Below are 12,553 nucleotides of genomic sequence, written 5' to 3' on the forward strand. Positions count from 1 at the left end.
GCGTGATTTCAGGTTGTCTTTATAGCGGAAATAAAATTTTAGTGGCAGGTCTCGCGATATCTCAATACTACATGAGCCCTGAATTAGAAAAGTGTTATCATGCCATACTTTTTTTTTTTTTTTTTTTTTTACTTTATTGGTCTGTAACAAAAATATAAGTCACAAATGAATATAAATGCTTTATTAAACGTAAATATTTCATTATTATTTATGATTTTAAACTTTTTTTTCAAACTATAATTTTGTTTTTATTTCAAGACCTTTACTAACAATTTTGTTGTCATTTTTGCAATGATTGTGACACCAGCCTTCACCAGGACTTTAACATTGCCCGATTTAAGTTTTAATGTCCGCCCTCCTGTTGATGAAACATTTCTCTGCATGGATCATACATTTCAAAGTCTCCATTGACAACAATGCATGTGTTAAAAGGTGATATTTATTTCATATAAAGTTATTACAAGTCTGACTGATGGCAAAGCTTTTAACCAGATTTCATCCACCTGCTCATGCCACTTAAGCAAAACTCATATTACATGTTGCCACAGAAAATATATTACATCATACATCATAAATCTTACATAGTAAAACTTTATACACATGGCCATATGTCAAAAGGCAGGTAAGAATTTGATATATGTACATGTATTTACACAGGACTGTTTGAGATGTTTACTGGTGTTGGTGCCTAAAGTACAGATTCTCCATCTGCATATTAAATGGATATATAGGAGCGCATGCACATGGATCTGGGACAACGTGTGTTGGGCTCCAGAAAGCTCTGCAGACTGCACACCCCAGTTCTGTTCACATTATCTTTTAACCACATGGATCAAATGTCAAGAAAAGTCTTAAGCGTGCCCTCTGGAGTTCTTCATGATAGTGAGGAACCAGCTTCACCTAAAATCAGTCACTCTGAGAGATAATCCACAAGCTCTGGATGCCATGTCTCCAAATCACCGAGACAAAACTCCTGCAGGTTCATGTGGACTCAACGTCTCAGGGTTCAGTGTCGTGCCAGTTCTCACTCAGCCGGTTCTTCCCCAGCCTCCTCTTGCTCTTGGACTTGTGCTTGTGCAGGAGCTGCGGGGGCGTCAGAGCCGGCTCCTCAAACTTGTTGCCCGACTCATTGTGCTGCCTTGAGTACCTCTTGCACTTGCAGGAGGTGACCACAGTGATTTTGTACGTTCTCGTGCTGCCGTCCTGGCACTGCAGCTGGATGCGCTGGGTGCGGGTCTTGTCGTTGACGCACCGCCAGTCATGGTTGCTGCTCCGGCGACCCCACAGCTTCCTGCCGTAGGCGCCGCCGATCCAGTTCTGGAGCATCTGGGCTGGGAGACACTCGCCAGCGCAGACCAGCTCCTTGATGGGGTTGATGCTGGTGCAGTGGCCATCGGAGATGTACTTGGTGGACCTCAGCTCTCTGCATCCGATTTGGCTTCGTTCTGTGGAAAGATAGTAAAAATTTTGAGTATCTGGCTGTTGCATAGGATGGAAAATCCTTATTTTAGATAGGGGTGCAATAAACAATTATTTTTAGGGATGCACAAAATTGGATTTTTGCCAATATCCGATATGCCTATATAGCTCATTTGGTCTATAACTGATATCGCTATATCCACTTTTTCCCACCTTATTTTAGTGATCCTCAAGTCTCTTCTGAAGTGGAATTAACATCATATTTTACACACTCTTTATTTTGATGGCCCACCAGCAGATGGAGACACAAAATACAATGCTTTACAACGTATGAAATATTCATTCATTGTGCAAAATCAGGAAAATGCTTCAAATATGGGTTGATGTTTTGTACATGTTTACTCTGTTAATAATATATATATTGGTGTGTGATATTGGTAGAAATCAGCATATTGGCCAATTCCAATACTTAATTTTACAGCCAATATCTGCCGATATTGATGACGTGCTGATATAATCCTGCATCCCTAATTATTTTCTGTATTAATCAAGTAATAATCTTGTCTACAATATGTCAGTAAAAAATTTCAAAAAAGCCTGTTAACTTGGGCCAATCTTCAGATGTCTTGTTTTGTCCGACCAACAGTCCAAAAGCCAAAAATACTGAGCTGACCATCGTGTATAAAAAACAAAGGCAGCAAATCTTCACATTCAAGAAGCTGAAACAAGAGAAAGTTGACTAATAACACAACTAAAACAATGATCGGATTATTAAAGGAATGGTTCAGATGATTTAAAGTGTGGCTATATGGGTTTCTTGTGCATAAACTATGTATTATATACAGTGATGTCCGTCATCCAATTAGAACCAGGCTGAAGTCCAACATGGAGGCAAAGCAGTCCACTGCTGTGGTCGGGGGCAGCAGCAAACTAATTTCAGCCACTTAAAAAAAGTCCAACCTTAAAATTTTTTTTTTTAAAAATACCAGTAAATGGACGCTATATCTAGAGTATTTTCTCTGCTTTACTTACTATCAGGCAGGGATTTCCAACAGGAAAAGAAGCCGTTATATCGCGCCCTTCATTGCCAGACTCCATTGAGAAAAATAGTGATTTAACATTGCTGAACACAGGAGCTGCTGGTCTACTGCTGCCTCAAACATTTACTTTGTTTGAGTTATGCGTGATTTTGGTGTTTAAAAGGTTTAGTTCAGATTCACCAAAGTCACACAATAACACAAACTAACTAACTGAAGCAGCAGTAGACCAGCAGCTCCTGTGTTCAGAGAGCTAAAATTACTGCTTTTCTCAAAGGAGTCTGGTGGCTGTGACAAGAGCCGGGATGTGGAATTAAATAGCGTCCCCTTTGGAACAGGCTGTCTGATTGAAAGGTGAAGCACTGACACTTCAAAAATCCCAACAATCCCTTTAAATTAGCTGTTGATCCATTGTGATTAATCAACTAAATCTTACACTGGAGCTGCGACGGTTTGGTCTCTAAGAGATTTAAATTCGAAGTCAACTAAACCACTAATGAGACAACAAAATTACACATCACATAACTCCATGTCATTATATCATCACGATATTGAAAGGTTAATGCATGATAATAGTGAAGGATTACTGCCCAGCCCTTTACACTGTACATCACGCTGGCTTTGAGCCCCTTCGGCGAGGCGCACAATATCATTTTGACCTTTCGACTTCAAAAAAGCAGAGGAATTACTGCATGTGAAAAGGAAAAACTTTCTTTTTTATCAGTGTGGCAGGGATTTAACAGGAGGATTAGCTCTGTGCAGCAGCGGCAGGTACGACTGCGTTATTCAGCTGCGGGCTACACACAGTGTCCCCCACTCGCCCCTCCATCACTGTAACCCAAGATCAGGTCCATTCATACAGCGACAGTGACAACGACCCCTCCCTCCACCCTTCTCTGTGACAGCGTTTGATGAATTAACTCCCTCCTTCCCTCCTTCTCTGCTGGGAGCGCTAAGAACCAAAATCAGAGGCTTCATGTTCGTCTCCATTCAGCTGCAGTCGGCTACTTGTACCTGCCTGGACCAGAGCCAGGTGTGTGTGTGTGTGTGTGTGTGTGATACACTGAGTGTTGCCTCAGCTCACTGTGGTGATAGGCGAGGAGTCACGACTACAGCTGCAGGGGCACTGTATGATCTCAGTAGGTGGGTTTCCACTACAGATTTGTGCAAAACTTAAGCGATATTTCCGAAGTGTTGATAAAACACAACTGGAAGATGACTGCGTTTCCTTTTAGTGATAATCTGCAACTGCAGCATGACGATGGATGTTCAAAAAAATTGGCAGGTTAATTTCTATTACAGCCAACAGACTAGCCGTCATTGTTTCCAATCAAAATCGACGTAGGCGTGTTAGGCTACGAGCCCCTTATACTTGGGAGGGGCCATGTATGAGGGATTTCTGGGACAATCTGAACTTTGAAGAGTTATGCGATGCAATACCAACTGCTGCATCATGTGGGAGCCAGTTCCTAGTGAAAAGCACATAGCCATAGCATCATGTGACATATAAGAGCTAAAAATGTGTTTCCATTGCGCTTTCACAAAATAGTTTTTTGTTTTTTAAATTGACGTATTTTATATTTGCAATTTCAGTTTGTGAAATTTGAGGGTTAATGGAAACATGCAAATATTGTATGTGGCAATAACAGTCACATGTGCATATTAATAATGGAGGCATGACTTAAAATGTGAAATAGGTCGCTATGCACCAATTTGTTCTTTTTTCTGAACTGGTGAAGTGACAGTGTCCTGAAAAGGCAAGGGCATAAGTTTTGGTTAAAAAATTGGATGGACACAGTTTGAAGGTTCGCCACAAGAAAATTTTGAGCGACATTCACTGATTTCCTGCATTCTGGATCATTTTTATGCACCAATTTGTGCCTTACCTGCATCACGTGAATGAATACTTGAAATGTTTTTAATTTTGTCAAAGTAAAAGCCCTCTGCTATTTTAATGCACTTTAGTTGCAAGTTCTAAATAGTAAGGGGGAGGTGCCCCTGTGCCCCCCGCCCCGAAATCTACACAGATGGCCAGATCTTAGAGATAGATAGTAGCCTATTAACCCTCTGAAACCTGAGCAGATTGGCTTGATTGCTTTCAAAAACATGGGCAGAAGGCAATGTGTGAGGAAATTACCCAAAAATTTGCAATAAAAAGAATAGCACAAAAAGGGTTTTTTTTCCGAAATGAACTGGAAAAGGTGCTTAATAAGAATTCTGAAAAATTAAATAAAATATATAATTCTAAAATTTATTATATTTTTCTTTTTTCCGCAGTTGTTGGAACATTTCTTAACCAAGTTGGTCATTGGGATTTCCCCTATGTTTAAAGCAAAAAAAAAAAGACATTACAGTGTGACAGAATACTTTCCTAAAAGTATATTTCAAGTACAACAAGGTCACTGTGGCTTATTTAAAAGTGCAGCAAACAAACGAACACACACACACACACACACACACACACACACGGAGACAGAGAGAGAGAGAGAGGGAGGGAGAGAGAGAGAGTAAATCATAAATCGGAGCATCCTCCGGTCCTCACCGCCTCTCTCGTGCGCCCCGCTGGTCGGTCCTCTCCCGCCGGTCCGCGCGCGGTTCAGGGTCACGTTACTTTGAACCTCCGGCACCGGCGCGCTCACGTGCGAGAAGAGGAGCTCCGTGGCGTCGTTCTTGAAGGCTTGACAACTCCTCAGCAGGATGCAAAGTACGACCAAACAGTGGCACGACTCGTGCGCGCTCAGGTGCATGGCTGTGTCTGGGAGAGGGGGGAGACAGGAGGGAGGTGTAGGTCCGACGGGGAGCAGACTGATGCTGGATGAGAGGCATGTGAGACTGGTGGTTTTATAGAGCCGGCCCGCCTCGCGCTCTGGCAGCTACTCAGGTGCGCATCTGTTGGGAGGCTGCGATTGGTCGCCACCAATGTACGCTCTTAAAATAACCCCGCCCACTGCTTTTATTGTGGAGGGTTTCAAATTTGATCCTAGATGCTGTAGAGGAGATCTCAGCCCATGACGATGATGATGATGATGATGATGATGAGATTAAGCGCGTGCGATTGGCACATTAACACGTGGTTTTTGGTTCTTGGTAGCCTTTAAAATATCTGATGTTTCAGAGGGAGAAAAGAGAAAAATTTAGGACTTTTTTTCAGTTGCTGTTTTTACAGTCCATCAACCTTTATTAAGATGAAGACAAAAAGTCAATATCTGACATTAACCCTTTGATATCTGAGCATATTGGCTAAACTACTTTTCAAGTCATTTTTTGCAGCTGGTGTCTGGTGATACTTTGCCTTTGGTGACTCCTGCTGTTCTTGGATTGTATTTTTAGTTTTTCAGATGTTACTTTTTACCAAAGCACAGTCTGCCTTGTTTATATTTACAACAGCAACTTTTTACTTTTCTCATCCTTCTGGTTTTCATATAAAATCTAAAGTAGTTCTTTGTTACAGTAGCAGAGTTTCTGTGACCCAAATGTTGCTTGTTTGAATCTCAGTATTAATTAGCTTAATTCACATTAAATTAAATGTTCCCTCCCTCACTAAACTCAAAATCAAATCTGCAGTTGCTCAGTTAGCTGCGACTATGGAATAAAATAATGTCTTCAACACTCAGCAGCACTTTGTAAAACCAGTGAGGAGTTTTTCTATGAGCCTCTCATGATGTCAGGTGTAGATTTTAGGGTGGAAGCAGTGGACACGTACTACTCAAATTTGGACCTGTGCATTTATCCTCTGGCAACAACATGAAAGTAGCAGGGGACTTTTATTTGAACAAAATTAAAGTTATTTCCAGTATAAATTGATGTAGGAAAAGTACAAAATTCAGCCTGCTAGACAGCTGTTTACAGTTCAGCACCTGCTGCTCCAGTGTTGTCCTTTGTTCCTTTTTTTCATCAAACAAACCAAAAACACTCGAAAGAAAGAACAAAAAATAAAGTTCTGCATCAGTCAATGCTGGAGGTCACAAACTGTCTGCTCTCCTCACACTCAGAGCAGCAGCAGCTGAAGCTGATTGCAGCGACCTCTTAGGTCCACCTGCATCAATTATCTCCAAAAAAGGACGATCAGTGTGCTGGTTGGATGTGTAGATGGGTGTAGTTTTTTTGGGCGGGGCAAGTGGGGATGTGTCTGTGTCATCATTCAAAACGTGCAATTTTACCTCCAAATTAAAACATTATACTAGCAAAGGAATTTTATTTTGACAAAATTAAAATTGATTATAATTAAAATTGATGACATTCATCAGAATGCAGAAGTTTAGGGGCCGTTTACTCTTGCATGAAACTTTAAACTTTTGTGCGGTTTGGCCTTTCGTTCATACGACAGCTGTGTTTTTGGGGTCTGAAAATGCAAACTTTTGAAACCGGGTTACAGAGTGTAATCTTTTGAAAACGCAACCTCTGCTGTTGCGTGTAAACTGGCCGTGCTCGAATCCCGTGAAAACGCTGACTTCACAGCCGCACTTCTTGCACGCGTGCGGTGTTCTTCTATGGTGTGTAATCATAAAGTTACACCACCAACTTCTGGCCTGGCATGCACACTACAGAGTTTCCAGTTGTTTTTGCGGATCTGTGTACACAAGGATTGTTTTCACAATGTTATCGTATGACTGGGATTTTTTTATAAACGCAAAAGAGAGCCTTTTCCGTTTTTATTGGGGCCGTTTTCATCTTAACGTGGCCGAAGAGAACGTTTGTGCCATATCTCAAGTATTCCTTCGAGGCGTTCTTGAGATATCGTGTTTAAGAGAGGAGGGACAGACGGACGACTCAAAACTATGATGCCTTGGTTATTGCTAATACGGAGGTTTAAAAATGACTTTAGAATACTCTCAGTTTTCTTGATGAAATTTGGGTGCAAGATCACACACGGTGACGTCTCCATCCACATTGTTTTTTAAACAGCAGAGAGCACAGCTGCAACACTTTCTCTACCAAACTCGTCACATGGTGCCACACTGTCAGTGACGTTCAACACCAGCGGCTCTGTACGAGTGTGTTCTCATCTGACGCCGTCCAGCCGTTTTCACAGAAGGTGGTTTTTAGCGTCATGTTCGTACGCCTAAAGAGCAGAGCGGCACCATGTGATGAATTCAGAGTGAAAACGGGCTGGAGAGCATCAAGTGCACCTACTGAAAGATGATATTTAGCATTAAACAACTTTTCTCATGCACACGGAAAAGAGTTTGTTCTGATTATTATGCAAGAACATTCCTGTGCTCAATAAACATGATTAACTTCAGAAAAACATTGCAAAATAACTATAATATACGTATGATTGTCTGATTTTATCATTCAGTTGTCCAGCTTTTAGTTGCCAAATTTGACACTGATTGGCTGTTTTCATTTTGATAAAGGTAGACAGCGACAGAGAGACAGATCTAGGACGTTATTGTTGGATCGATTACAAAGACTCTTATGTTGTACTTTCAGGCCAAATGAGCACAAATGCAGAAAAACTCAGATGATCAATTACTGAGTTATTTTGCTGCGTTTCCGCTGAAACAGTTTAAAGCCCAAAGTCTCTCAGACATCTGCTGTGTTGTCAGACAAATCAGAGACATTACTGCAAACATTATCTGGCTGTGATCAGCCCACAGCTGCTCATTAATCAGTAGTGACGGAGCATTAATCACACGTGTGTTCACAGCTGATGATTTCAGACACACAGACGCATGTTTTACCTTCTCCTGTTGGATCTTCTCCACGTTGTGACTTGCCTCTTTCTCTCTTGTTTAATTGGAGAAAGAAAGCTGATATTGTCTGTGTGTGTGTGTGTGTGTGTGTGTGTGTGTGTGTGTGTGTGTGCGCCATCCTCGCCCTGCCTGCTGCCTCTCGGTCCCTGTCAGTTACACGTCTAATGATCTGAGCGCCCAGACTAACTGGAGTCTTTGTGTGTCCGCTGTGCAAAACAAGGCGAGGTGTAATTACCTCTGAGGGGAACATTCACTCCTGGCTCGTCTTACTGATGTGAAAAGAAGCGTCGTGCAGAGACACTAATTGTTGCTCGTGTGAATGAAAGCTGATACGCAGATCACTTGGTTTTATTATCACACGAGCACTTTTTTTTTTTTTTTTTAGGACTGTGGTCCCTTTTCAGGACAGAGAGCGGAGCATGCCTGAGGACAAGTCTGTCTTTCCTGAGCAAAAGGTTGTTCTCATCAGTTTTGGAGGACAAATTCAAATTTAGTAATACCACGGTGTTAAAAGTACACAATATCTGAAAAACCTAATTGCTTCACAATGACTACTTTAATTCTCAGTCAGTTGGAAATACCTCCAATTTTGGTTATTTTCACAAAAACATTGAAAGAAAGAAAATAAATAATTTACGAAAGAGGGAAAGAAATAGAGGAAACATGAAGGTGGGAAGAGTAGAAAGAAAGGACAAAAAATGGAAGGAATAACAAAAGAGGAAATAAATTAAACCAGCTCACAATTATTGGCTCTAAAACGTTCTGACAATGGTACAATGCAATATTTTAGTAATGTTTTCAGTAGCAAGTTTTCTTTTAGTTCCCTGAATGTTCTTCTTAAAGTTCAGGTAACATTCTTCATAAACATCAAAAAAATGTCAAATGTAAAAATGTTTGTTTTTTTGTTAACATATCACATTACAGGAAAGTTTCATAAACATGTTCTGAAATCTCAGGCCTTAATAACATACTGAAAACATGCTCTGAATGTTTCTGTAAAAATGTTCTTTCTTTGTTCTCATGTAACACTCTGGGGATGTTTTATTTTACATTTTACATCTTTTACAGAAACATTATTTGATAAACATCCTTAAAACATTCTTTAAACGGTGTTTTCTTTAAAACATTATTACTGTTTGTAGGTAACATTAGTCAATAAATGTTCCCTGCTAGCTGGGGACAAGAATAAAGGGAAAAAACGGTAACTGCATCAAAGTTACGAGGACAGAAAGTAAGGAGGTAACAAAGTTCAATTAGTGACGCACTACATGGCCAAAACTATGTGGACACACCTGTCAACTAACATTTGTGTATTTCTGGTCTGGGGCCGTGTTTCGTGGTTTGCGTTTGGCTCTTGTCCTTATTCAGCGTGACGCTGCCTCCGTGCAACACAGCCAGCTCCATGAAACATTCACAGAGGAAAATGTTGGCATTGCACGTTTTTGCAAACCACAAATATGTTACATTAGCATGTTTCATATGCATCAAATCAACATTTGTAAAGTGACTTTGTCATCGGGAGGTGGACGGGATTTTGAGTGGCGTGTTACTAAGGTGAGACACCTGCCAAGCTGCGGGATTTTGAGGCACCAAATGTGGATGTTTTGTTGCTACCTGTTGCTGTTTTCGCTGCAGTAATTTAGACACAAAAATTATTTGTTTTTTACCAAAACACTGACGATTTTCCAGCAGGAATTGTTTCCCCAAAAAGGATATTTTAAGCCAAAACATAAACTGAACCATCGTTGTTTTTCCAGCATGAATAGTGGCATGAAAAGGGGTTGTTTTATACCAATCATTGCTTTTCCAGTGGGGATCGGGCCCCCAAACTGGACACTTAATGTCAAAACATGATTTTCTTCTAATTATATCCGAGCAGTTTTAATGTCAACCTCACCACATGTTAACCACAGCATTGCTGAAACATAAAGGTCTGCTACATAATAACATACAAATGTGACAAGACTTGCAGAAATGTTCAATGCCAACATTTTTCTGGTGATTGGGTTACATAAAGAGACTGTTTTCCTAGTGTGGTGTGAAAAATCAGGTGTCGACCGGAGGCATGTGACTAAACCTTGAGTCACAAATTTAAAGACTTAAGACTCGACTTGAAAAAACTCAAACAAGACTTGCAAACTTCTTGGACTTTAACAAGTATTTTGACTTGACTTGATTTCTTCCACAAAGCCAATAATGTAACAGAAAGTTATACATAGTTTTCCAATATAAGATGAGGAAAAGAAATATAGATATACTTTACTTACTTTTAGGCCTTTGTATTCCTTTCAGAACATGGAGCACTGATTAAAAGTTTTCAACAAAACTCATCTCTACGTCCTCATTGTGAGGTGTGGAAGCAGGTAAAGCTGACCTGGTGAAACTCATCAGCCAATCCCCTGTGAAAAGGATAAAAACAATTACAAAAACATTAATGAAAAGAAAAATCTAGATGGAAGACCCAAGATATAAGTGCAACAAGACAGGACAGAAACTTACAGAATTATTCTGTTGTGCTATATGCTATGAAATAACAATGTCAGCTCTACTTTATTATAATTAAAGGTCCTGTGTGTCAGATTTAAGGGGATTTAAGTGGTGAAGAATGCAGACTGCAATCAAATAAAATTTCTCACCTGGTCAAAATCCTTCAGTGTTAATTTTTCAGGATGTTTTTTGTGGGAGATGATTTATTATTATTATTGCTTATTTTTAATAATAATAATAATAATAATTTAATAATAATAATAATAATAATAATAATAATAATAATATGTATAATGTTTAATTTTTTTTATGTTGTTTTACGTGTCAGAAATAGGCCGCCAGCCCAATTCCTGCTTATGTGTGTTCATCTGTTTTTTGATAACTTAAGAACTTAAGAAAAATTTTCCTCAGAGGTCTTTTTCTCTCCAAAACAAACGAACCTGGTGATTTAAACCAGTAAAAACAAAGAATAAAGCAGTTTCACGTTAAAAAAATCAGTGTTTTTGTAAAGCTGTTCATCGCGGAGGTGATGCTAACTACTAAGAAGACAGACAGGAAAAATGTCCTTTTCTAGAGGCAGCGTTTGGTTTGTCCGTTTTGGGCTACTGTAGAAACACTACGATGAAACGTGGTGATACAGCACATTTCCCCACGGTGGGACCAATAAAGGATTATCTTATTTTATCCTAAATCCTTCACACTGGACCTTTAAATCTGCTGTCTCTGTGTCCCATGAGTATATATGCTGTACTAATATTAAAGGCTCGATCACTCTCTCTCTCTGTCTCTGTCTCTGTGTCTCTCTCTGTCTCTCTGTCTCTCTGTCTGTCTCTGTGTCTGTCTCTGTCTCTCTCTCTCTCTCTGTCTCTCTTTGTATCTCTCTGTCTCTCTCTCTCTCTCTTCTCTCTGTCTCTCTCTGTCTCTCTCTCTGTCTGTCTCTCTCTCTGTCTCTCTCTCTCTCTCTTCTCTCTCTCTCTCTCTCTCTCTCTCTCTCTCTCTCTCTGTCTCTCTCTCTGTCTCTCTCTCTCTCTCTGTCTCTCTCTGTCTCTCTCTCTCTCTCTCTCTCTCTCTGTCTGTCTCTCTCTCTCTCTCTCTCTCTCTCTCTCTCTCTCTCTCTGTGTCTCTCTCTCTCTCTCTGTCTCTCTCTCTCTCTCTCTCTCTCTCTCTCTCTGTCTCTGTGTCTCTCTCTGTCTCTCTCTGTCTCTGTCTCTCTCTGTCTCTGTCTCTCTCTGTCTCTGTATCTCTCTGTCTCTCTCTCTCTCTCTCTGTCTCTCTCTCTGTGTCTGTCTCTGTCTCTCTCTCTCTGTCTCTCTCTCTCTCTCTCTCTCTCTCTCTCTCTGTGTCTCTCTCTGTCTCTGTCTCTCTCTGTGTCTGTCTCTCTGTCTCTCTCTGTCTCTCTCTGTCTCTCTCTCTCTCTCTCTCTGTCTCTCTCTCTCTCTCTCTGTCTCTCTCTGTCTCTCTCTCTGTGTCTGTCTCTGTCTCTCTCTCTATGTCTCTCTCTCTCTCTCTCTCTCTCTCTGTCTCTCGGCTTTTTGTTGTGCGTTCTTTTTGTTCCCCTCCGGTCGACCCTCGTCACACCTCTCATTACTGCATGCGGGACTTCCTGATCATGCACACTCTCCCGCCATGCTGCATGTCAATACGCCATTAACCCAGCCACCTTTCATTTCCCATGAGGGTTAGGGGCAACCGAGTTCCTGCTGCTGGGTTTCACTGCGGCTGAAAGGAAAGAAAGCCGATCGCATTCACTCTCCTGCGTTCAGTGAGCCCGCTCCCATAAAGAGCTCGGAGGGGCGTCGGAGCGTAAGCAGTGTTGTGTGTGTGTGTGTCATGTTGTCCTTTTTTTTCCTGTCGGAAGCGGAGTGAATGAGAACAACAACAAAAGAGAGGAAACAATAACAGGAGCTGTGAAGT

General features: G+C 40.9%; 1 protein-coding gene across 1 annotated transcript; it reads right to left on the bottom strand.

Moving 5' to 3' along the window:
• Positions 1-335: 335 nt before the first annotated feature.
• sostdc1a (sclerostin domain containing 1a) lies at positions 336-10,495 on the bottom strand. The gene is made up of 3 exons (XM_042490432.1): positions 10,420-10,495; positions 4,999-5,559; positions 336-1,445 (listed from the first exon to the last, which is right to left on the bottom strand). The coding sequence occupies exons 2-3, from the start codon at positions 5,201-5,203 to the stop codon at positions 1,000-1,002; spliced, it is 651 nt and encodes a 216-aa protein (XP_042346366.1). The 5' UTR covers positions 5,204-5,559; positions 10,420-10,495; the 3' UTR covers positions 336-999.
• Positions 10,496-12,553: the final 2,058 nt, after the last annotated feature.

This window comes from Plectropomus leopardus, chromosome 7, assembly GCF_008729295.1.
Source record: "Plectropomus leopardus isolate mb chromosome 7, YSFRI_Pleo_2.0, whole genome shotgun sequence".
NCBI classification, from domain to species: domain Eukaryota; kingdom Metazoa; phylum Chordata; class Actinopteri; order Perciformes; family Serranidae; genus Plectropomus; species Plectropomus leopardus.

Bases quoted from the DNA above. Each gene is read 5' to 3' on its own strand.
- sostdc1a (XM_042490432.1), bottom strand. From the start codon at position 5,203: ATGCACCTGAGCGCGCACGAGTCGTGCCACTGTTTGGTCGTACTTTGC. The intron at 1,446-4,998 runs GTGAGGACCGGA...ATCTTTCCACAG, and splicing joins CGGGGCGCACGAGAGAGGCG to AACGAAGCCAAATCGGATGC.